The following is a 25682-nucleotide window of genomic DNA, read 5'->3' as shown; positions in this document are numbered from 1 at the left end:
ATCTGACCATTGATTCAAATACATATATGACAATTTCAGTTCTAGGAACTCATACTTACATATATTTAAAAACATACATTTATTGCAAAATAATTTGGCATAGAAAAAGATGAGGAACAACATGAAGACGGATACATCCATTTAATTTTAGTATGTATTTATAAGGCAGCATAATACAATAGGAGAAAAAATAAAAGTTAGATCTATATGAACTTGTTTGGAAATATCTTCAAGATGTTGCATAGTAAAAGCAAATATTTACATACACAGGAAGAATCACACATATATTTGAATACATTTGCATTTTAAAAGGTTATTTGAACAGATCTTAAGAAACAAATTAAGTGACTGCCTCTGTGGAAGAGGACTGGAGATTATAATGAGAGACAAATAAGAAATTTATTCCACACTTTATCCCATTTTGTATGGTTTTCATTTTTACTACCTATTATTATCTATCACTTCTATTTTCCTTAAAAAGGTAGAAGTATTGCACTAAAAGCGTTATTCATAACTGAAATTTCATAGAGAACACTGTCTATACAACATTAAATATCTTAAATACAATGATAATAAGACAAATGACAAGAATATAAATAAAAATGATACTAAGTCTCAGAAAAAAGAAAAAAGAGAAATACATATTTTGATTAAAAATTACTGTAACTATATAAAAATTTCCTCCCTAATTCATTACATATTATCAGCTCCTTCTATATAGGCATTACAGCTTTCTAGCTGAAGTGGTAAACAAGACATTGTAGACCTTACAATCTAGCAGGGAGAGAAATAGTGATTAATGGTACAATCACACAGTTCATTCCCTAATCATAATTATCATCAATTCTTTGAAGAAAGAAAGCAAGTATCAGATTTAAGAACAAAAGTGCATTTCAAGGAAGTGGACCATAATGTCAAATGACTGTCTTCATGGTAGATGATGTACTTATTTACCACAAGATACGACATTTCTTCTCCAGAGCTTCTTCATAGCATTTGTCACCTCTGAATTTCTCAGAGTATAGATTAATGGGTTCAGCATGGGGGTTATGACTGTATAAAACAGACTCAGTGGTTTGTCAATGGAGAAGGTCTTAGCAGGTCTCACATACATGAAAATACAGGGAAGAAAGATGAAGACAACCACAGTGATGTGGGAAATACAGGTCTGGAAGGCTTTCCACCTCCCTTCATGACTAAGTTTCTTTAGAGAGTGCAAGATGACACCATAAGAGATGAGTAAGAGCAGAAACACAATAGTGCAGATCAGGCCTCCATTGACCATTACTAAGTAGTGAATGACATAGGTGTCAGTACAGACGAGTTTCAATAAGGGGTACATGTCACAGATAAAATAATCAATAACATTGGGGCCACAGAATGGGAGCCCATAAATAATAGAAAGTTGAATTACTGAGTGCAGAAAGCCTCCAATCCAACACACTAATAGCAGCACAATACACACCCATTGTCTCATGATAACCAAATAATGCAAGGGCTTGCAGATGGCCACATAGCGGTCATAGGCCATCACCAACAGAAGAAACACCCCTGATCCACCAGAGAAATGCTCTGTAAAGAGCTGAGCCATACAAAATTGGAAAGATATGGTACTATTCCCACAGAACAAGTCTGAAATCAATCTGGGAGTAATGGAAGAGGAATAAATGACATCCATAACTGACAGGCTAGCAAGAAAAAGGTACATTGGGGATTTCAGGGACTTAGTGAAAGTTACAGTCACAACAATGAGCATATTGCCTACCATAGTCAAAATGTAGAAGAGCAAGAACATAACAAAAAGGATTTTCTGCTCCTTTGGATTCTGTGTGAGGCCCAAGAGGACAACGTAAGTCACATTATTCCTTGGTTCCATCTAATCTTTGTAGGTGCTGACTTCAGATATAAGAAGCAGTTTACCTACAAAGCAAGAGGGAAAACTTTTAAATGTATTATAAGTTTAATATTTTGTTTATTCATTCAATTATTAGAATGTGTACAGAGTATCTGCTTGTGTAATAGACACTGTGATTACAAAGTTGAATAAGACATAGTTGTCTACCCTCAGTGATTTGATATACAAAGAAGGATAAATCAAGTCTAGGTTAATCCTAGGCTAATAAGAGCCATTATAAAAATATTCACACAATGCTAAGGGTCACAGCATAAGAATATATCAATCAAACTCGAATCAGAGAAGGCTTCCTAGAGGAGGGAATGTTTTAGCTTAGTTTTCAAGGAAAAGTGAAGGAACAAGAGAAGATGGGAAGGGAATTCCATGAAAATGTACACTATTCATAAAATCACAAAAATGTAATACTTGCAACCCATTGAAGGGTTGCAATTTAATTGCAATTTAATTTAATTTCCATAGATTAAATTGTGAATGGAAGATCACCATCCTGCATTGTCTCAGTTCTCATTGAGGCCACTTCCTTAGAGTCTTTATATGTATTTATTTATTTATTTATTTTATTGGTGAGGCAGATTGGCCCTGAGCTAACATCCATTGCCAATCTTCCTCTTTTTGCTTGAGAAAGAGTCTCCCTGAGCTAAAGTCTGTGCCAATCGTCCTCTATTTTGTGTGTGGGGTGCCACCACAGCATGACTTGATGAGCAGTGTGTAGGTCTGTGCCTAGGATCTGAAACTGTGAACCCCAGGCTGCCCAAGCAGAGCATGCAAACTTAACCACTATGCTACTGGGCAGGCTCTTAAGGTCTTTAGATGGATAATTCCCTTTTGTGTGACAAATAAATTCTTAAGCACTTAAATTTTGTGTCTCTAGTCCCCATCTCTCCCCTATTTTCAAACATGTATATGCAGCACCTCCAATTTTAGACATCTCTAATTGGATGCCAATTTAGTATTATAAAACTAAATTTTCAATTTTACACAATAAACGTGTTCTTCATCTCATTAAATGGTACCACCTTCCATGTGATTGTTCAGACAACAAATCTCACAGTGTCCTTCACTCCTCTATTGCTCTTATATTTACTTAATAACTTTAACATGTCCTATTGACTCTACTTTGTAAATATATCACAAATTTGATCAGTTCCCACCCCCTGTTTTCTTCCTGGACCAATGGAATAGCCTATTGCCAAGGTTCTCCACCTTCATTCAGCCCTCCACCAATTTCTTCTCCTTAAGTAGTGTAAACGGTTCGTTTTTAAATCTTATTCTGGTTATATCACTCTGACGTTCAACAGTGGATTAATAACACACAACCACAATTTAAAGTATCACATTTAATATTTACAGTAACAAGAACTGTAATCCCGATTTTGTATTTGAAGAACTTGAGGCTCAGTGCCTCTAATTAATTTTCCCAATGTCACACATTTTTAAGTGATAAACCCGAATTGGATTCTAAATTTGACTTATTTCAAAGTTATTTAACTTCTTACATAATGAAGAAATTCACATGATTAGGAACCCTGATTCCCACTATTGACAGTTAGTCTTACCTTGTGAAGGCTTTTCCACAATCTGAAGGAAGACTTTTTCAGTCATTCAAAGGGACCTAGAATTCTTCATTCATCCAGTATAACAACAGAGGACAAAAGGCCACATTATAACTTGAGTATATATTTTGTTCCATTCAGCTACCTGTCCATTTTCTCCAAGGACTTCTCTGATTATTTAGAAGATTGTTTTTACTTGCACAGCAGATTATTTAATAGGATTTCCATAGTAGATACAGAGAAACAAAAATGTGTCATGTTAGGATCATTTATCAAAAGGGCAAGTAAATTTACATGAGAATAGCTAAAAAGCCATTTCCCAGGGAAATATTTCTATAGTAACTTCTTTCTTACTAACCTCAAAATAGAAAAGTACCATTCAATTATTTAGTCCTTCTCATTCTACTGTGTTGGGAGGGCCAGTCTATTTGAACTGAGATTTTGACAAAAATTCTTGCTTTTGTTTTGATATTACACATTAAGCCTAAGAAAGGAGCTCTTGAAAATTTCTCAATTCTAAAGCATCTTCTCCCCAAAGGAACAAAAATCATTGGACATTTTATCCCTTCCAACCACATTCATCATTGAGTCCTGGAATTGGCTTATGTCCAAGACTAACTTTTGCTTAATTAAATTCACTGGGATTTGACACAAAATTAAAAAACAAAAACACATAGGTAAAGTCAGTACTAGTCCAAACCACATAATTAGGATCATAAATATGTAACATGGAGGGAAAAAAAAAACTTTAGAACCATTATAAGACTATTGTGAGTCAAGAATAAAATATCAGCCCATTTTGTTCCAGTGAAGATTAATTTATCAAGTATTTCCTCACTTGTCATAACAAGTTTTCCCTTCCTTTTATTTAATGCTCAATTTATTTTATCTTCAAGTGTGGTAACATGTTAAAAAGAAATTGTCACTAATTTAGTTGTAATAACTGATTAGTTATCCAATGATTCATTATTTTTTAAAAAAGTTAAGAGCACTTATTTTATGCCATTGCCAACTTAAAAATAAAATTCACCTGTTATTTTACCCTCAAAATGAGTTTATTTGGGAATAGCCAAAGGAATTTCATTTTGGGAAGTGCATGCTATGGAGAATCATAGACAAATCTGGAAAACAAAGGAGGAGAGTTTGCTTTTATAAAGAAAAAGGTGGAGCAGACAGGGCTGTTCTAGAAGGAAGTCCCTGAGGGAAAGTAACAGTTCAGGGAGGCAATGGCTTCTCATTGGCTGAGTTACAGCATTTCTCATTGGCAGGGCTGTTGCCAAGTGGGCAGAAGAATCTTCCCTGAGTAGTAAAGTACATCTGCTTCCTGTTGAAGATGTAAGCCCAGGTCATTTCTTATTTGGTGTATTTGAGAATGTTTGTGAGGGTGTGAGTGTTCCCCCTACAGGCTTCTGGACTCAAATTTAGTTAAGGGTTGTCTGAATAATTTCTATACCAGGAACTGTGCCATGAATGAGGACACAGTAATTAATAAAACAGAAAAATAGTCACATGAAAGGTGCTTCCTACATGGGCCTGACATACTTAAGATAGAGTCAGATAAAAGATAAGTGGACGGTTTAATAAGTTAATATTTCTTATTCAGTACTTATGAGACAGCAAACAGGGTAGAAAGACAGAAAATAAGAGGAAGAGTTCTACCATGGATAAGGTTATCAGAGAAGGACTTTCTTAAATAGTGATGTTAAAGCTGAGATCCAAAGGATAGGAAGTTGCTGCCATTGGAAGTGCTGCTACAACTAGTAATATGAAGTAAAACTTAATTGAGTAAAACTATCCCACCTCACAGATGACATGATCCATATGTGAAAAAATAAAAATTTCACAGGAGTTTTTATTGCACTATCATGTTGAAACAGAGCAGTGAGAATGGTCGCTTTTATCTTGTTCCTGATTTTAGTGAGAACATTTTCAGACTTTCACTGTTCAGCATAACGTTAGCTGTGGATTTGTCATATTTGACATTTATTATGTTGAGGTATATTCCTTCTATACTCAATTTCTTTAGGTTGTTTTATCATAACACGATGTTGAATTTCTATAGAATCTATGAATGACCCAAAAATGAGATTAAGAAAACAATTCCATTTACGGTAGCATCAAAAAGAATAAAATACTTAAAAATAAACTTAACCAAGGAGGTAAGAGGTTTGTACACTGAAAACTGAAAAATGTTGCTGAAAGATATTATAGAAGACATAAATGGAAAGAGATTCATGGACTGGAAGATTTATTATTATTAAGGTGTCAAACTATCTAAAGTGATCTATGGATTCAATGCAATGCCTATAAAATCTCAGAAGTGTATTTTGCAGAAATTGAAAAATCTATCCTAAAATTCACATGGAATCTCAAGGGACCCCAAGTAGCCAAAACAATCTTGAAAATGAACAAAGTTGGGGGTCTCACACTTCCTGATCCTAAAACTTACCACAAAGCTATGGTAATCAGAACAGTATGGTTTGGGCATAAAGACAGACATATAGACTAATGGAATAAAATAGAGAGCCTAGAAATAAACCTTTGCATATATTTTGAATTGATTTTTAACAAGGGTTCCAATAGCCTCCAATGGTGATAGGACAATCTATTAAACAAATGGTTTTCTGAAAATTGGATATCCACAAGCAAATGAATGAAATTGAACCCTGACCTTATACCATATACAAAAAATTAAAATGGATGAAAGAACCTAAAATACCAGCTAAAACTATAAAACTCTTAGAAAAAAGTTGTATTTGGCAATGATTTCTTGGGTATACACCAAAGCACAGCAAGAAAAGAAAAAACAGACAATATTGTACTTTATCAAAACTAAGAACTTTTGCACATCAAACAACTTTATAACAAGGTGAAAAGGCAATCCACTGAAAGGGAGAAAATATTTGCAAGCACTATATCTAATAAGGCATTAATATGCAGAATATATAATTAACTTCTACATCTCAACAACAGCAACAAAGTAATTAACTGATCAAAAATGAGCAAAGAACTTAGACTTTTCTCCAAAGAAAATATATAAATGGCCAGTAAGCCCTTGAAAAGGTGCTCAACATCACTAATCATTAGGCAAATGCAACTCAAAACCATAATAAATTTCAGCTTCACACCCATTCGGATAGATATAATTAAAACATCAACAACAACAGAAAATAACACACATAGAAAATGTGGAGAAATTGGAACAATTTTACATTGCTGGTGGGAATGTAAAATGATATCATCTCTAGGGAAGCCTTATCATTTAGAACAGTCATGTTTTCAGAGAAATCAATTCTCTGAAATCTGACCTATGCCTAAAACCACTCCATATCCTATGTCAGGCTCACTAACGTAAAATGAGCAACAAAGCCCTATAATGACTCTTTCCAACTTATCTTATCCAAGTCTAATCCTATATTGTAGCTAAAATATGTTTAACCAAAATTCAACTGCATTTCTAAAAGTGGCCTCTAATGATGTTTGTGGGTGCCAAGTGGGAGTAAATGAAAGACCTTAGCTGAGGCTTCAGCAACGACTCAAACAGGGCCAATTATTAATTCTCTGAGTTCTTGTGAGGTCAATGCATTACTAAATTCTTCCCTTCAATAAAGTCTATTTAACCATTTCTCTGGAGTAAATGAAGAAAAATTACAGAGAAGGATCTTTAAGTAAAGGACAGCAACAGTTGATGTACCAACACGGTGAAGATTTGTTTGGGAAATACTGTTCCCAAGCCTGGTGGGCTAGAAGGAGGGCTTAAATCAGGAATAAAAGGCACTCTCTCCACATTGCTCATGGACTTTTTGGGAAGCGAAAATTTGGCAGAATTGATTTAAGAAAAAAATGTTCAATTAAGTGTATTTGATTCACTTATACATTTTATAGTTACCTACCTAGCTTTTCCTTATTTGAAGAACTTTTCATTGTTCCTATTTGTTTTTAATTTGAATTGGATATAGTTCTAAGAGATCTAAATATATATATGTTTTGAAGATGTATTTAGACCTTCATAAGAAGCCAGAAAAGTGAGTAGAAATTAAATCCTAGAGCTATCACCATTTATTAACTGATAATGGGAACCAAAATAAACTTGTTCAAGATTAGGAAAGTTGTCTAGAGAGATAAAAAATTCAGTGTCTCACTTGACAGCTCTAGGAGTCTATTTGGGGCTGTGGTGCACACGCCTTGAGGGGAAGAAAGTAATGAGGGGGCTCAATCTGAAAACTGAGGAATCCACAATCAGCTAGATCCAAGTGAGTGATAATTAAATCTTTTACCCTGATTTTAATCAGATTAACATAATTTAACCAATTTATTTTCATTCAAATAGGTTTTGTAGTTATAGTCTGTGAATTGAAGGTTACTCTTTTTCTCTAAATGCGAATATGGACACAATGACATGAAAATTTCAATGGAAAACACTATCTGTAATGTTACCAAATAAGACATTGTTGAGAACCACTAAAGTCACTTTTACAACATTGAGGTTAACATTTATGTTTCACCATGTAGATTGATTCTGTAGATTTTTGTTTGTAATGATTTGAAATTCTTCCCCCCTTTCATGACTTCCATGTCACCACATTGATGTTAGGATTTGTGAATTAAATCTATTGAAAATGACTGAACATATAGTCATCATCTATTGGAGCCAAGGATAGAGAAGAAGCAACTCAGAAACTGAGCTTTCTTGAAAACTAAAGATATCTTTCCTCTCCTTTATTGAAGCTGAGAGATCATGATGCTGAATTCTGTGATTAGAAATTTTTGAGGAAGAATGTGTGCTTATGTTTTTTGGCAGGGATTGGAGAAAAAAGAAAAATAAGGAGAAAGGAATAAAATATTTAAGATCCTTTGTAACAACAACATGTATTCACTCTTGCAAGTCTACGTACAGATCCTTCCAAAAAATATATATATATATACTTGTATATATTCAATATTTCATATGTGATGAAAGAACAACTGCAGAGAAAATTCATTAAAGAAATATTGAGAACATTTCAGGGAAATTTGCATCACTTATGTGTCCACATTCAAAGATGTGGAAATTGAGAGCATGAAGGAGCTATGTCAAGTCACACACAACATCTGGGGCTATTGAGTCAATGCTGCTCAAAGAGCTGTTATAAAGATAGTGCCTTGGCATTTTGAAGGGAAAAAACTCCTTGTGCAGCTTTGTCTCTATCTGTGTGGGCATGTGCATTCAACAGTTCACAGAACACTGCTGGTATAAATATAGTAAGGCTTGGTACTTTCATATCTGATACACAGATGACTTTAAAAGAATATTTTGTTCATATACTTATAAATATTCATGCAAATAGACAAGTATAACTTCAAAATAAATATTATTTATGAAATTTGTCCCAAAAAGTGAAATATAGCCATCTGAGAGACTTTTAGAGTCAGAAAGTTTGGAAATCAAACATAAGTCAATATTCGTAATAACACCATGCTTGTATTCTGGTGTTATTAAGGGATTGTCACTATTCAATTAATATGAGTAAGGAAAAATTTAACCTCCTTCCTTTCTTCTTTATAACTATCTGCAAAATGGCAGTGATTGGAATGTTTAGCTACATCAATCCCAGAGACCAAGACTAAGAAGATGTTGGAATATTTTAAACTGAATTAAAAATATCACTTAGAAAAACTGTGATCTTTCCAGATGGAGCATGTGCTCACAGCCCAAGCTAACACGATTGAAAAGATAAACAATGTAACAGAATTCATCCTGCTGGGTCTCAGAATCCAGAACTGCAGAAACTCATTTGCTGTGTTTTTTATCACCTACTTGATCACATTGTCAGGTAACCTGCTCATCTTAGTCACCATCTTCATCACCCCAGCCCTGGATTCTCCTGTGTAATTTCCTCTGTCCTGTTTGTCCATGATAGATGGTTTCTGCTCTTCTTCCATAGCACCCAAAATGATCTTTGATTTGATCTCTGAAAAGAACACCATATCCTTCAATGGCTGCATGACTCAGCTCTTTGCTGAACATTTCTTTGCTGGAATTGAGACTGTCTTGTTAATTGTCATGGCCTATGACTGCTATGTAGCCATCTGTAAGCCCTTGTACCTCATGAGCAGACCTGTGTGTGGTTTCCTGATCGGAATGGCTGGGGTTTTAGGGTTTCTTCATGGAGCGATCCAGATCCAGTTACCATTCTGTGGCCTCAATGTCATTGACCATTTTATGTGTGATTTAATACCTCTTCTGGAGCTGCCATGCACAGACACTCATACTTTGGGGCCTCTGATTGCTGAGAATAGTGGGTCACTCTGTTTGCTCATTTTTTCTATGCTGGTTGTTTCCTATATCATCATCTTATGCTCCCTGAGCTCTGAAGGGCGTCACAAAGCTCTATCTACTTGTGGCTCTCACGTCACTGTTGTCATCTTATTCTTTGTACTTTGTTCATTCCTGTACCTAAGACCCATGACCTCCTTCCCCATTGACAAAGCTGTGACTGTGTTTGCACCATAGTAACTCCTATGTTGAATGCTTTGATCTATACCTTCAGAAATGCAGAAGTGAAAAATGTCATGAAGACACTCTGAGGGCAAATAATGAAACCTAGAGGTAAATAAATCTTGTGATTACAGTATTTAGGCAAAAAACATCTAGTGATATTGTACAGAGATTTATTCCCTGTCTTAGTTTATTACACTTGGGGCAGTCAATTATCCTGCCTGGAGCAATGTTCTTCAGGAGCCCACATGTTGTGGGCAAGGCTGACATATTCATTAGGGCACAGTAGTCACAGTGTCCAGGGCCTATCATAGTTTTAGGAGCCCTTGAAATGTGTTAATTTCTTTTAAAATAAGAATAAAAAATGAAGGTAATCCAAATCCAACTTGGAGTATAGTTTTCTTTATACCAATGCAGTCATAACATATAATTTATAATATTTTTATAGAGGAAAGAATCCAGGAGGACACATATACCAAAGGCCCACAAAAGTTATATCATTGCCCTGATGGTGGGTATGAAACAGATCAACAGCAATATTCTTGAACACTCTTTGTACCCAGCACTACAGTTAGAATGGAGTTTTATTTTATTTTTTTATTTTTTAAAGATTTTATTTTTTCCTTTTTCTCCCCAAAGCCCCCCGGTACATAGTTGTGTATTCTTCGTTGTGGGTTCTTCTAGTTGTGGCGTGTGGGACGCTGCCTCAGCGTGGTCTGACGAGCAGTGCCATGTCCACGCCCAGGATTCGAACCGACGAAACACTGGGCCGCCTGCAGCGGAGCGCGCGAACTTAACCACTCGGCCACGGGGCCAGCCCCTGGAGTTTTATTTTAAAAGAGGAAAAAGCAACTATATATGGAAAAAGTGTAGAACAGTAGGAGAAGAGTCTTCAAAAAGTACTTTTAATCAAAATGTACTTTTTTCTTATCTTCCTAAATTTAAGAGGTCTTTATATGTTCTCCCACCACAGCAATAAAAAACAATTTTTACTTATCACTATCTGAAGAAGAGTGCCTTTGCTTCCAAAGGTGCTTTTAAAAAATTACATTTCCACCATTCCTTTAGCACATAATTGTCTACAAACCAGAATTAGAATTAGAATTGGCTGGTGAAAAGAAAACATAATTGAGAGTTAAGGCAGAAACTATTTGTACATTAAAGTCTTGTTTTAGACACAGACCAAGGAAAAGAAGACTCTGAAAACAAAACAGCTGTTATAGACAATTACCAGTGATGTAAGAACAAATTTGTGTCATGGAGCTGGACAATGATCACAAATCTGGATTAGAGAGAAGAACCCATATCATGAACATAATGAAATTCTAAGAGCTTTGGAAATAGAAGCTTTGAAGACAGAGATTAAGAGCTTTGAATCAGGTAGTCTTGATTTCTCATCTTGTCTCGAGCTATAATTAGCCTTGTAAATGTAAGCAAGTTGCTCCACCTATCCACCTATTTTTTGATTTGTAAAAGGGGCACGACATTGCATACTTCCTTATGTTGTAAGAATTAAACAATTTAAGTGGGAAAAAATGAGTCAGCTGAAAAACAGTGAAAATTTCTCAAGTGCTGTATAGCCTTCAGAGATTTCTCCAGGGCATAAGGTATTCTGGGGACTGCGCATCCTGACAGAAGAACACTGCTCACTAACCACGATCACAGAGAGACCAAACATGTGACTCAGCCTCACTTCACTTCAAAATATGACAGAAATGTCATCCACTTACAAGTAGGAAAAGCATAATGGTAATTACCTCAGCAAGGAAACTTAATGGGGTCAATGATCAGCTCTCTGGACATTAAGAGCAAGCCCATCACCAGCTATCTATTCTGGGATTAAAATGCCCTTAAATATATCTGCAGTCATAAATGGGAGAGCTGGTGTGAGATGCATAAGTAGAACTAATTTCAAAAGCACTCACTAATGATGGATTCTGTCCTGTCCAGTTCTCTGGAAGAAAGAAGATAAGGCCGAACCCCGGGGTGAGACTAAAAGACATTCCTCTGTATAGAGCTGGTGATTCCTGAGGAAGAGCTCAGAAATCTGTTTTCAGGAGGACGTTTCTCACCCAGGGATTTTAATATCAGGTGATGCTGATATTTCTCATGCTCTCAGAACTTATATAGGTTAGATCTCACTATATACAAATATATATAAAAAATAAATGTTTTGCCATAAATTCTTATTTGTGACCATCCTGCAAATATAGGCAAGCAACAGTATGTTTAAAACATCAAATTTATCATTTAAAAATCTAGTTGTAGTCCCCAAGAAGGATGGAACGAGAAAGGACAACGTAAAAATGAGGAAGAAGAAGAGGAGGAGAAGGAGGAGTATGACGGCTAATGGTAATTGAGCACTTTTTGTGAATAAAGTCTTGACCTAAGCACTCACATTATATGTTTCAGAGGCAACTTATTTCTGACCCTAATTTTTTTCTGTCCTTAATTTATGTGAAGCCCCAAATTATGGAACTTACCTCTGTCTAAAACATTTCATTGTTTGGAAATAATGATGACCCTTACATAGGATGGTGTGAGCAGCAATAAAACGATTGCACAAATAATTATGACAGCTGTTTTAATTGAGTGTTTACTATGTGCAAAGTGCTTTATATCCCTTCTCTTATTTAATTCCCACTAAAGCTCAATTAAGTGCAGTAATTTGATATTCTCATTTCATAAATTAGGAAACCCAGGGATGGAGACGTTAATTACATTGATCAAGATCAATTAGCTAACATTTGGCTGAATCAAATTCAAACCCATCTGACCTAAACGCTTTGTGCTTTATGAAACCCATTTTGCATCTCTTTAATATAAAACAGACAAGAAGTGAAATTTCTTACATTTCTCTCTAATCTTTGGAATTCTCTTCTTGAAATCCTTTGGTCTTCATTGTTTAAACCAATTTGAAGCTGGACTTGCTTTCATAGATAGGCCAGTCTGAAAATGTATGAGTCTGAAAAGAACCAACTCATGACTAGCTGGTAATATATAACTCGATGAATGTTTTGAGTTCCACATAACAAGAAATTTCTTTGAAATTATTACTTCCCCGTCTGCTCTAGTTTGTACATAAAGAAGTATCCAGTGAGTTATATAGTACTACTTTCTGCTGATAAATGAAAACAGAAATTAGCAAATATGTTTGATATGAATGTATGCTCATCCTATGGTTGTCCATTACACAAAACAAAAACTCCACATGAGGGAGGGGAGTTCAAGAGAGGTGAAAAACTATCTTTTTATGTAGCTCACCAGTAGCCAAATAGCAATGAGTTTCAGAATAAAAATTTCAAATACAAGTTGTCTCTTTTTGCTCCACTAGTATATTTTAAACAGTACTTAAAATTCAGAGGCTTACATTATTTCTACCTTTTGTGTCTCTGTTTCTATTTTCCCACTGGCAGTGAAAGGAACTACCATTTATTATACACCTGTCAACCTGTCAGACACTATTCTCTTCATATACATTCTCCTTTCATAAGGGCATAAATAAAGGATTAAAATGCCCATTTTTGGACAAGGAAACTGAGTATCAGAAAAGTTTATTTGCCTAAGATGCCTGGTAAACTGAACAAAGAAAGAATTTAGCCCCTGAGAGTAACTTTTAAGATGGTAGAGGCTTAACAAAGTTTATAGAAGAAGTTGAAGAAGAGGGTAGGGGAGGAGAAAAAAATAATGAGGACCAGAAGGCTAGCTACTAAAATGTTGATAATGATTCTCTCTAGGTAGTGGGCTTATAGGTAGATCGGCGTGCGCGCGCGCACACACACACACACACACGTACATACAGCTCTATTTTCTAACTTCTGCCCATCTTTATTTTCTAAACTTCAAAATAGATGTCTATTTGGAGGGAAAAATAGTTTACATAGTCTTCCAAATAGAGACACCATTACCTTTGTAAACAAGATTAGTAATAATTTTTAAATCATATACAAAACTTCTGGTGATATTTACTCATGTGTTTATTCTAGCAGGTTGATTTTTTAAACAAATAGGCAGTATTCATAAGTTAGTTGAACCATTATGATCTGGACAAGAAACAAGGACTTTATAATCATGATTTGGTCAAGAAAAAAGGCTACACTAAGATCAGCCTTTATGCCATTTGAAATTTTAACTGTACTAAAAAGAAAAGTGATTTTAAAATTTCAACTAAACTGAGTATATTTCTCTAGAAATCTCTTCAGATAAAATTGTGACAAGGGGACAAATAGATAGGCTACTTTTTAGTGAGCCTCATCATACTTTCATATTTCTTAGTTCATTGGAAAATTGGCTCAATTAAACTTTTATTATCTAACAACAGAAATGAATGGATATAGAATCAATGTCTCAGTTACATCTAGCTATTATACTATCAAAATATGACAAAGTGAAAGAAGACAATATTTATTTTGCCTGAGAACTCTGTAACTGTTGTTTTGTTAGACATAGATGTTCGGAGGTAAAGTAATAATTATTTCTTGATGATCTCCTGAATTTATTGGCTTTTGGAGAATACTTTTGAATGCTCAGGGTAAAGAAATTGCTTTTTGTATTAATTTCTAGTTGCTTTTTTTCTTAGGGTAAAAAGTAGATAAAGTTGCAACATGGTGAATTACACAATATTTGTCAAAGGATAGGTTTATTATAAATTATTGGAGCCTACACTCTTAAAGTGTGAAACCTGGGAAGGGTTATGGTCAGAGCTGGTAAAACCAGAAAACAAAAAGAATGAACATGGACATATGTTTCAGAACACTAGCATCCTTAGGAATTTGAAACAGAGAGAGTTAGAAAAAATACAAGGAAATACTACTTTGTATCATTGGCCAATAAACAAGCCATTCTACTCTAAGTGTAGCATATATTTCAAACTTTGTAGAGATAAAAAGCAAAAGAAAATGAAATCTGTGTGGAAGGTTAGGAAAGCGTTGAGGTAGATATAATAATATCAAGTAAAACATATTGGGCATATATGTACCAGGAACTGGATTAAGAACTTCACATAGGTTATCTAATTTAGTACTCAATATAACACTTTAGACATATATTATGTTTATTTTTGTCTTTATTTTAAATACAGCCATCAGAGTCTCATAGAGTTTTGGTCACTTACTCAAGGTCATCCAAAAATTAAGTGTGGGAAATAAGACTGAAACTCAGGTTGATCTATCTCCACGCCAGAGCTTACCCTCTCTGCTGCAGTGTAGTAGCGATACTGCTGATATCATAAAGGGTGATGAGAAAGGATGGAAGCCAGGCCTACATGCACATAGACTGCTAGCTATGGCTAAGTGTGAAGTTATTTGGTTAAGTTGCATTTTGCCTTACATTTCTACTACTCAATTAATTGTCAAACAGACTCAAAGGATATCATCATGAATTACTATTTAAAGATCTGGATGATGGATCAAAAATAACTGATTTTGAGTTTTGGCTGATGTATGTCAAAGCTAGATAACCTTGATTAATTAATTAACAACACCAGGAGACACAATTTTCCCATTTCTAAAACAGGGATAATAATCCTCCGTGACATATATAGTTTAAACAGTTGTTTTATAAGCAAATTATGCAATTCAAGTGAAAAGACTAAGTAAACCATAAAAGTCTATGAATGTGAAGGAATGGATAAGATAATATAGGATTAAAATACAAACATTGAAAATAATGTCATTTTTATTTCCTGCTTTACCGCTTATCATCTATCTGCAATTCCTTACTGCATGAAGAGCTTTCTCATGGCATTTTTTTACCTCTTTGTTTCTCAGAGTATAAATGAGTGGATTCAACATAGGTGGATTCACCTTTGTCTACAGATAAAGTTGACGTTGGACGTATATAAGTAAATACACAGGGTGCAAAGAACTAGGCAACAACAGTGAAGTGGGCCCCGTAGGTAGAGAGGGCATTGTGTCTCCCTTCTGCACTATGGGACTTCAAGGAGCACAGGATGTGAGTGTAAAAGGCAACCAGCATGAAGTTCAACAGGCAGGTCACACCACTGTTGGCAACCACCAGCAAACCAAGGGCATAAACATTAGTGCAGGCAAGTTCCAGCAATGGGTAAAAGTCAGAGACCAAGTGATTGATCATATTGGGCCCACAGAATGGCAACTGAAGGACCAGGAGGAGCTGAACTGAAGAATATAGGAAACCCTTCAGCCAAACCACTCCCACTAGCAGGGCACAGAGATGCCTGGTCATCATGAGCATGTACTTCAGGAGCTTGCAGAGGGTGATCTAGTGGTCACAGGCCATCACTGTCAGCAGAATTATCTCAACACCTCCCAAAAATGGGCTCCAAAGAACTGAGCCATTCAGCCTTTATAAGAGATGGCTTTCCCTTCGTACAAAGAGTCGGTAATGAGTTTGGGGGTCATAGAGGAAGAATAACAGGTGTCAATAAAGGACAAGTTGGCCAAGAAACTATACAAGGGGGAAGCCAGGATGGAGCTAGAGGTGAGGTGATGGTTGCCACAATAAGCATGCTGACACAAACTGTGACAACACAGGTGATAAAAAAGACCACAAAGAATTCTCTATACCTCTGGGTTCTATGAGAGTCCTAGCATGAAAACTTCTGTGATATTGTGTGGTATTTCCACAGAGGCCAAGAACACTGGCAATGTTCTGGTACAGTACACTGGTACAGTATTTCCTGCAAAGTCAAGAGAGAAACATAATTGTAACAGAATTAATTCCAGGGGAGAAAGTTTTTCAAGGTGTCCTTTAGTTACACCCAATTTCCTTTATCACTCTAATCCTTTCTGTTCCAAAATTCTTGTATCAGTTCATTCTGTCAACCCCAAATTGTGAGCGTATTTCTCTCTGTTAACCTTAGCATCACTGGGCACTAGATATCTAAGTTCTTACACAAAAATAATTTATCTAAATTTTAGTTTCTTTTGTTACTACTGAAATTTAACATTTGGCAGATTGATTTTCTAAGTCAATTGAAGGACATCTGACTAGTTTCAGCATGGTGCCTCATAGATACAATGGTACTTGGGAAAACTATGAAATATTTAGGATTTCCTGAAATTTCTGCATATGTAGCCCATACGCTTTGAAACAAATCTTTCTTCTTGGACTTTGCAAGGAGGCTTGCTACACTCTCTGTCAGAGTTTGCAACAGTAACACAAATTGATGTAAAACAAACTGAAATAGGCTTGGGAGAAACTTATTTGCCTAACTTCTCCATTTTTCTCATTGCTCATTTACTCTCACTCTATGCCTATGCTGTGGACAGCATCAGGTCTACGAAGTCAATTTAAGTTACTCTTCTCTTTTGCTTTCCCTGGGCTTGGTGAAGTCCTTCTAGTTAAAGGCTGCTAGCTCCTCTGAAGTCTACAGGGAGAAGTCAAAGTTGAAAGAAAAAGATTGGTGAGCATCAGCGAAAGATCTACTAAATGATGATCTGCCTATCCATGACATAAAGGAAGCTACGGGGCCGGGAGAACAAATTTCCAGTCCTAAACAACTAGAAATCTCAATCTCATCTGGCAGAATATTCCTACTCACCTCTGCTGTCCTAATGATATTAAGGAAATGCTTATGGCTTAGTTACCGATTAAATAAAAAACTAACCCCACCCACCACCAACCTATTATTCTCCAGGAAACATAGAGCTACTTAAACTAATTAAATCTTCCAGCTTGCTGAAGAAGTGATGCTCAGTATAATAAGAATTGAGAGAGAATCATTTAGTGTCAGAAGCAGAAGAGACACCCAGATATAAGAAACACTGGAGAGAAGATTCCTGTGTTGATCGGGAAGCTGCCCCCTTTTTCTCTCTCCAAGCTTTACTGCTGGAAGGCAAATACAGCTTCTGCAAGTGAGAAGTCTGATGGGGACCCTTTCAGATTAGAACATTATGTCCAAGAGAAGACAGCAGTAATAAGAGCAAACACCTGTGTAGCACTTAGTCTTTGCCCAGCATTGTCCTAACTGCTTTGCAGCCATCAGTTTGTTTAATCCTCACATCATCCCCATGAGGTAGATTAGTGTTTTTACCCTCGTTGTGCAGAGGAAGAAGGTGAGACACACATTTTGCAACATACAGAAGCATATTCAGCTAATCAGTGGCAGAGCTAGGCTTTGCATCCAGGAAGTCTTGCTATAGAGTCTGTGGGCTTTGCTTTACTTTACTGTGACTTAAACTCATCTTATTTTGAATCCTTCCTCTGCCATTTGCTAGTTGTGCAATCGTGGACAACTTCTCAAAACTTCAATGTCCTTATCTATAAAATAAAAATAAGAGTACTGCTCTACCCTCAGATTGCAAAGAGGAACAAATGAAAACAGTGCATGTTTAATGTTTGTACAGAGCCTGGATGTGGTAAATATTCCATAAATGGCATCTGTTAGCAGATGATGTTAGCATCATCAACATCATGGGAAATAAATTCTTCACGTGGCTTAAGGAGCCAAGGACCTAAGTAACTGCATCCAACACTAAGCAGGTATTGATATGGGTATAATTTTATTATAAATATTAAAAATGTCCTTATACCAATCCCCATACAGAATATGAGAGTAGAGGAAATACAATCAATATGAATATTATACAGTTTAGCCAAATAATGAATTTACATGCAACAAAATAAAAATGTTAAGCTGATTTATCTCTGTGATTCAAATTTGCAGGAGTACAATATAAATTATTTGCTAAAAACCAGCAAAAATAGAAATCTCCTGTTTGAATTACCCATGAGAAAATTATTTCCCACAAATTAATGAGAATTTAGTAAAATTACTCCACTGCACTTTTGTTTGAGTTGGATTTTTCTTTAATTTTAAAAATAGATTTTAGAAAACTTATACTGACTGACTTATATTGACTCAGAGGACACCAACAGGTCACCAGGTTTTGTTGTCATCGTTTTTTTTAACATCCTAACATCATAGAATGGTCGGCCTGGAAGTTGTCTTAAGGGGTCATCCAGGCCAGCTCCAAGCATAGCATCTCAAATTTCACTGTTTTATGTGATTGAACTCCTGGGTGAAATTCAAATTTGTTTTTACATTGAGGCAAAACACAGATTGGGCAATTGCTCCCGATTACAGAAACTCATCTGAGCTCAAACTTTCTTAGAATAGTGCTGGATGACAACCCAAAATGGAGTTATTTAATTACCAGCAGCTGGGAATTATTTCCATTATCCATTTCTCTTTTATTGCTGAAGAACCCTATGACATTTAAAATAATCTTTTCCAATTGTCTCCTTTTTAAGGTGGTGGATTCAAGACTCAGAAAGATTAGTTGCAGCTGGTACAAAGTCACATGTGTGATTCATGGCAGAGGTGAGGCTGGAACCCAGGTTGCTTGTTGCTGGAGCCTGTGATCTTTCAAATATAACCTCCACCCTCCATTATCTACTCTCTCTGTGTTTGACAAGCCAAAAAAACCAAAAAACAAAAACACTGCTGCTGATATTAGGGAAGACGACCTCACAGAAGGAGTAGCTGGCTTGTTGGCTCTGCATTCTGCTAAGAATACCCATCAGCACAGTCTCAGAGAAAATATTTCTCCTTCCACCAGAATGAGTAATTTATAAGGTGGGAGTGATGACATAGGGATTATCAATACTATGGGCTTTCTGTCTCTCTAAAGGAGGCTAATTCTCCCCTCATAGGATCACTTTCTGAAGCAGTGTTGGAACTAGCTTTTGCCTCATTCACAGGTTAGAACGATATTGATGCCATCATTTAATTAAACCTTTTGAATACAGCTTAGGTCTCAAAGAAGTGACTTATATTTTGTCTCCTAGAAGTGCCCAGTGTCCTTCTAGTGTCTAGACAGAGGTCATAAATTGGAGGAAAAGGGAGTTAGGATATTTCAGGAATTGGTATTGGAGTGTCAGCATCTTTAGGAAAATCGCTGAGTGAGCAACAACAAAAATCAATATCACATATTGAGCATCTTCTGTGTTCTAGAAGTGGATCCTAGGCCCTTTCACATATATCATCTCTTTCATCTACCCCCATAAAGCCTGGAGAAATGCACCACTGTCCTTTATCCTTACCTCTAATGTGTGGAATGCTAAAAGATCAAGAAAACTAGAGTCAGAATGACCTAAATTGGAATTACACTTCCACCATTTCAATCATTCAATAAGTATTATTTTAGGCCCCACCTAATAAAAGATAGCATTCTGGTAAATTCCAAGAATATCATAGTGAATAAAACAGACACTGCCCTTGTCAGCCTGGAGCACATGTTCTAAAAGGGTCAGTAACCACCTCTAAAACCAGGCAGGGGCATAAACAAATAGGACAATAACAAAATCAAATATGTGAAATTGCTCAATTCATATATTTTATGTATATTTTAATGCTGATAAGTATTGACAGAGATATACATGTTTAATACTTATTGATATATGCAGCAAATTTTCCTCCATAAAATTTCTAACCATTTACATTTCCAACACTCTTGCCTGTTCAGCACATGTGTAGAGCAATTCCCCAGTACTGCATGAATCTTATTCCAAGCCTTCTGCAAACCTGTTCCCTGAAAACTTCTAGAAAAAGTCACAAAATAGGGAGGATTTAGTCCACTATAAATTCACATCACCAACTTCAAAAGGCCCATCAAAGTGGCCCAGCAATCCTACTATATTTCTTTAATCAATATATTTTCCCAATTCTCCACAAGAAACATTTAAAATCTGCTTTAATTTCTTCAAGATTCCCTTTTCCACCTCAGTCTGAGTTAAAAAGTGTGAAAAAACTTTCTTAGAACTACATTGCTGTCTATGACCTTCCTTCCTTCCTTTTATCCCTGTCTGCTTCACAGGAGTCAGACCCACATCACTCCTGGTGGCTCTTCCCACCTTCCCTCACCAGAGGTTCCCCCAGTAAATCTCTTATACAGCTACTCTGTCTTAGTTTCTGCTTTTCAGAGAACCAGGACTGATAGAGATTATATTAAAAAGTCTTACAAAGCAATAGGATAAACACAGACAACCAAATGAGATTTGAATAGAACTTCAGCAAAGAAAATCTACAATGGTCAGCAAACATATAAAGGGGGCTCACTTCTTTAATCATCTGAGAACTCTGATGTAGAACCACAATAAAATACTACTGCAATGTCCCTTCCGCATGGCTAAAATGAAAAGGGCTGTCAATACCTAGTGTTTGATATCAATATGGATGAATTGTATCTCTCATATGCTGCTGGTGGAAATATATAATTGTTTCTAAGTACCTCTTGAAAAGCTACTCAAGATTGCCAGCCAATGTCAAATATACATATAATCTATGACTGAGAAACTCCACTCTGAGGTATAAATCCAAGAGAAATGTGTGTACCCGTGCATTGGAAGACGCATCACTATGATTGTTAATAGAGCTATTTGTAATAGCACAAAACTGGTAACAACCTAAACATCCATCCTCATTAGAATGGATAAAAAATGTATAGTGCATTCATACAATGGACTAACAGATCAATGAAAATAAATGAACTACAGGTGCATTTAACAACATGAATGAATCTCACAAATGCAATGTGGAGCCAAAGAATCCAGTCTTAAAATATTACAAACTGTATGATTGCATTTACTTAAAATTTTAAAATAGACCATTCTAGGGCTGTATACTTAGGTGGTAAATGTATAAAAGTATAAAGAAAAAAAGAAGTTTCATCATGGAAGAGATAAATGGAAGAGAAAGAAATGGGATTGGGGAAGAGATATAATGGGTCCTGGAAGGGCTAGAAATCTTCTCCTTCTTGACATGGTTGTGGTTATATAGGTATTGCACCTTACAATTCAGAGATTTTTTCTTTGGCTTGGTTGTGAAGAGTTTGATTATGATGTATCTGGGTGAATTTCTTTTCTTTTTTTTTTTTTTCTGAGGAAGATTAACCCTGAGCTAACATCTGCTGCCAATCCTCCTCTTTTTGCTGAGGAAGACAGGCCCTGAGCTAACATCCATGCCCATCTTCCTCTACTTTATATGTGGGACGCCTACCACGGCATGGCTTGCCAAGTGGTGCCATGTTGGCACCCGGGATTGGAACCAGCAAACCCCGGACCACCAAAGCAGAAAGTACAAACTTAACCAGTGTGCAAAGGGGCCAGCACCCTGGGTGAATTTCTTTAAGTTCATCCAGTTTGAGATTTGCAGAGCTTCTTGAACCTGTAAGTCTTTATGTTTCACCAATATTTGGAAGTTTACAGCTGTTATTTTTCAAATATTTTTCTCTGAACTACATTCTTTTCTTTTTCTAAGACTCTGATAACATGAATGTTAGACATTTGGTATTGCCCCACAAGTCTCTGAGACTCTATCCTTTTTTTAAAATCTCCTTTTCTCTTTGTGCTTTGATCTATCTTCAAGTTCACAGACTCTTTCATTTATATTTCCATTGTGCCACTGAATTTTTAATTTTGGTTATTGTATCATTCAGTTCTCAATTTGCAATGTTATTCTTCTTTATAATTTCTATTTCTTTGCTGATACATTTTATCTTTCATTTGTTTCAAGTATGCTTGCCCTTATTTATGGGATCATGGTTATAGGATTGCTTTAAAGTCTTTGTCTGAAAATTCCATTATCTATGTCACTGCAAAATTGGCATCTGCTGATTATCTTTCCTTTGTAGGTTAAGGTTTCCTGATTCTTTGTATACTGAGCAAGATTGGATTGTATCCTGAATATTTTGAATATTATATTATGATACTTTGGATCTTTTTTAAATTAAAGAGAACATTAAATTTTTAGTTTTAGCAAGCAATTAATCTTGTTAGTTGCAGGTGGCAATTTCCAACCCACCTTCTGTGGGTTGTGATTCCAATGTCAATTCAGTTATCAAATCTTTTGTAGTGTTATTCAGACCTGTCATGTATTGCACCCAGTGGCCAGTCTAGGACTTGGGTTGTGCTCAAACCTGTGATGTCATTCTCAAAGATTGGTATGTTGTCTAAGTTAAGATCCACACAGTTGCAGCTCAGAGGTGGGCCCTGGAATGCATACACAACTTCCTGGGGTGACTCTCTTAAGTGCTCCCAACTCTTTGATCTCACTGATGCTTTCTGCCTCTGGAAACTTTGCTTTAGTTTTCTCATTGTGCTGCACACTTCCCACAACCGAGTCTATGTCAATGGGGAAGATTCAGGAGTAGGCAGAGAGAATAAACTCAATGAGGATTTGTCCTATGCTCTCGAGATGATAGGTTCTATGGCCAAGTAGAAAGATCTTCCTCCCTAAGAGATTTAGGCACCTGCTCAGCCACCATTGTTGCCCTTGTCACTGCTTCTCTGCCACAGGATTGACTGGCATCTGGGACAGGAGAGAAAATTAAAAAAATGGAAAACAAAGAGGTCCACCCCATGACTCTCTGGCCCATTTGTCTGACCAAGAAGAGACAGGTTCTCCTGGAGTTCTTTATATATGTACCCAGTACATACTTCCAGGTCTAGACTTCTTTTGAGTTCCAGCCAGTGATACAGAGGGGAAAAAATCAGAAACTTCAAATCTGATCTCCTTCTCCAATGTTTCTGCAATCATTTACTTTTCACAGTGCTTAGGTATCTTTTCCATGCATTCTATGCAGCGTTTATAGCTGTATCTCTGCAAGAAAGAAAGGAATGACTGTGCTTACTCCATCTTTTCCGGAACAGAAGCTCTTCAAGATAGAGTACAATTTGAAGTTGAGCTAAGAAGATTTGCTCAGAGATTAGCTGTTAGAAGAAAGAGAGAGAGAGAATACACAAGGATGACTCCCAAATTTGGGGTGCTGAGCCAAAAGAACAGTGAATGAAGGGCTGGCTTGAAGACTCTCTGCTGGAAAATAAATAGGCATATAGCTACATCTTCTCAAGTCCCTAATACTACAGAATTTAATGGTAGCTGAGGTGGCACCTCCTGTCTCTCATTCACAAGACCATTATTAAAACCCACAAACCTTAAATCTCTCATGATTACATACTCAAAAAGAAAAAAAAAACCTGCCTATTTGTTTTTCTCTAGTCTCTTCCATCATTCTCATAAAATTAACTTTCAGATAACCCTTTGGGGTTTATCTGACATAAGAAAGAAGGCACAATAAAATACTGTCTTTTGGTATTCAGACCAAATCACCTGCAAGGACATCTCCCACCCCCCAGAAGAATTTCCAGGGACAAAGTCACTGTTTAAGGACGGGATTTTAGTGGGATTCTATCAGTGCTGTGCTCCCAGAATCTAGGACAGTGCCTGAGCTGTTGTTTTTCATCAAGAAACTAGCATGAGTTTATGAGTTCTAGTATATTCTGTTTTTAATGTGCCTTGTGGAAAAATCACTTGTGCTTATTTTAAATGAAAACCAAAGTATAAATAAAATTTCAAAGTAAAGTAGAATCCAACCACCAAATTAAGTACCATTGTCACTTCGATAAGCCTACTTGCAAGCACATCGCTATCTGTACCAGCAGAGGCAGAAGTTAGTCACAAAATTTTTATCACTGCGCCACATGTCGCTTCATAATCTGAGTTTTAAATTCTGTATTATGTTGTAAATACCTTCTATGACAACAAATACAGATAAATGTCATCTTTTTAAAATAGATAAACATAATCTGTGTACTATGGAATACAAAATTGTGGGGGAACATGTAACTTACTTATATTAGATGGGAAACAGAAAAATTACGAGCTTCAGAAACCAGGAAAAACATATAATAGTATTGCGTAGGAAATGTTATTACATTTAATGAGATTTTCATCTGTGCCTAAATTGTTCTTCCTTCCAAAGAAACATTTTTAAAATTTCCTTTCACTGTATTATCAACAAAATTCAGGCTTGAAACAGAATGCCTGGGACAGCTGACTAGGGAACTCAAAACGTTCAAGTTATGATGACACATACAAATGGAAAGCAAAGGCATCTCATTATAACTAGGAACCAGGAGCAAGCATTTTACTAAGCAGATTAGAGTGAATCAAGCATCCTTGATGATGTACTTGATAATGCCTGGACTTTAAATAAATCTGCCCAAGTGCACATCAGAGATTGTTTATAGGGACATTGATAACAGGAAGCTTACAAGCAGATAGTATGAACAAAATAAAAAATGCAGGGGAAGATAAGAAGATACTAAGGCACTGTGCATTTTGGCAAGATCAGACTTGAATGCATAAAGATCTGTATTTAAATTCCAGCTCAACCTTGGCTAAATAATTCAGCCTCTGTGAACACAGTTTCTTCCTTTTTTTTTTTTTTTTAAAGATTTTATTTTTTGCTTTTTCTCCCCAAAGCCCCCTGGTACATAGTTGTGTATTCTTCGTTGTGGGTTCTTCTAGTTGTGGCATGTGGGACGCTGCCTCAGCGTGGTCTGATGAGCAGTGCCATGTCCGCGCCCAGGATTCGAACTGACGAAACACCGGGCCGCCTGCAGCAGAGCTCGCGAACTTAACCACTCGGCCACGGGGCCAGCCCCACAGTTTCTTCCTTTTTAAAAAGAAAATCATGTCAACTTCTTATGAAGACAATATGAGATCTCATTTATAAAGTGATTAGCACAATGCCTACCACCAAGTCAGCACTCAATGAACTATACACTATGTGTGTGAGTGTGTGTCTGTGTGAGGTCACATGTCCACAACATTTAGACATTTGTTTTAGAATTTCATGACACATCATAGTTTATTATATACAACTGTACTTATGTTAATTTGAGTACAAGCCTATTCCATACATTTCAATGGCTTGAATTCAATCATTCCTAACTTAATTTTCTTTAATCT

At 36.2% G+C, this 25682-nt stretch overlaps 1 protein-coding gene and 2 pseudogenes across 1 annotated transcript; 1 reads left to right on the top strand and 2 right to left on the bottom strand.

The window, feature by feature from the left end:
• Window positions 1–946: 946 nt before the first annotated feature.
• On the bottom strand, window positions 947–1876 carry LOC138916803 (olfactory receptor 4A47-like). Its single transcript, XM_070230416.1, has one exon. It carries the CDS (start codon window positions 1874–1876, stop codon window positions 947–949), a length of 930 nt encoding a protein of 309 aa, XP_070086517.1.
• Window positions 9185–10035, top strand: OR4C206P (olfactory receptor family 4 subfamily C member 206, pseudogene; annotated as a pseudogene).
• Window positions 15649–16518, bottom strand: OR4C235P (olfactory receptor family 4 subfamily C member 235, pseudogene; annotated as a pseudogene).

Source organism: Equus caballus, chromosome 12, assembly GCF_041296265.1.
Source record: "Equus caballus isolate H_3958 breed thoroughbred chromosome 12, TB-T2T, whole genome shotgun sequence".
NCBI lineage: Eukaryota > Metazoa > Chordata > Mammalia > Perissodactyla > Equidae > Equus > Equus caballus.
This window is presented reverse-complemented; position numbering and strand designations above follow the sequence as displayed.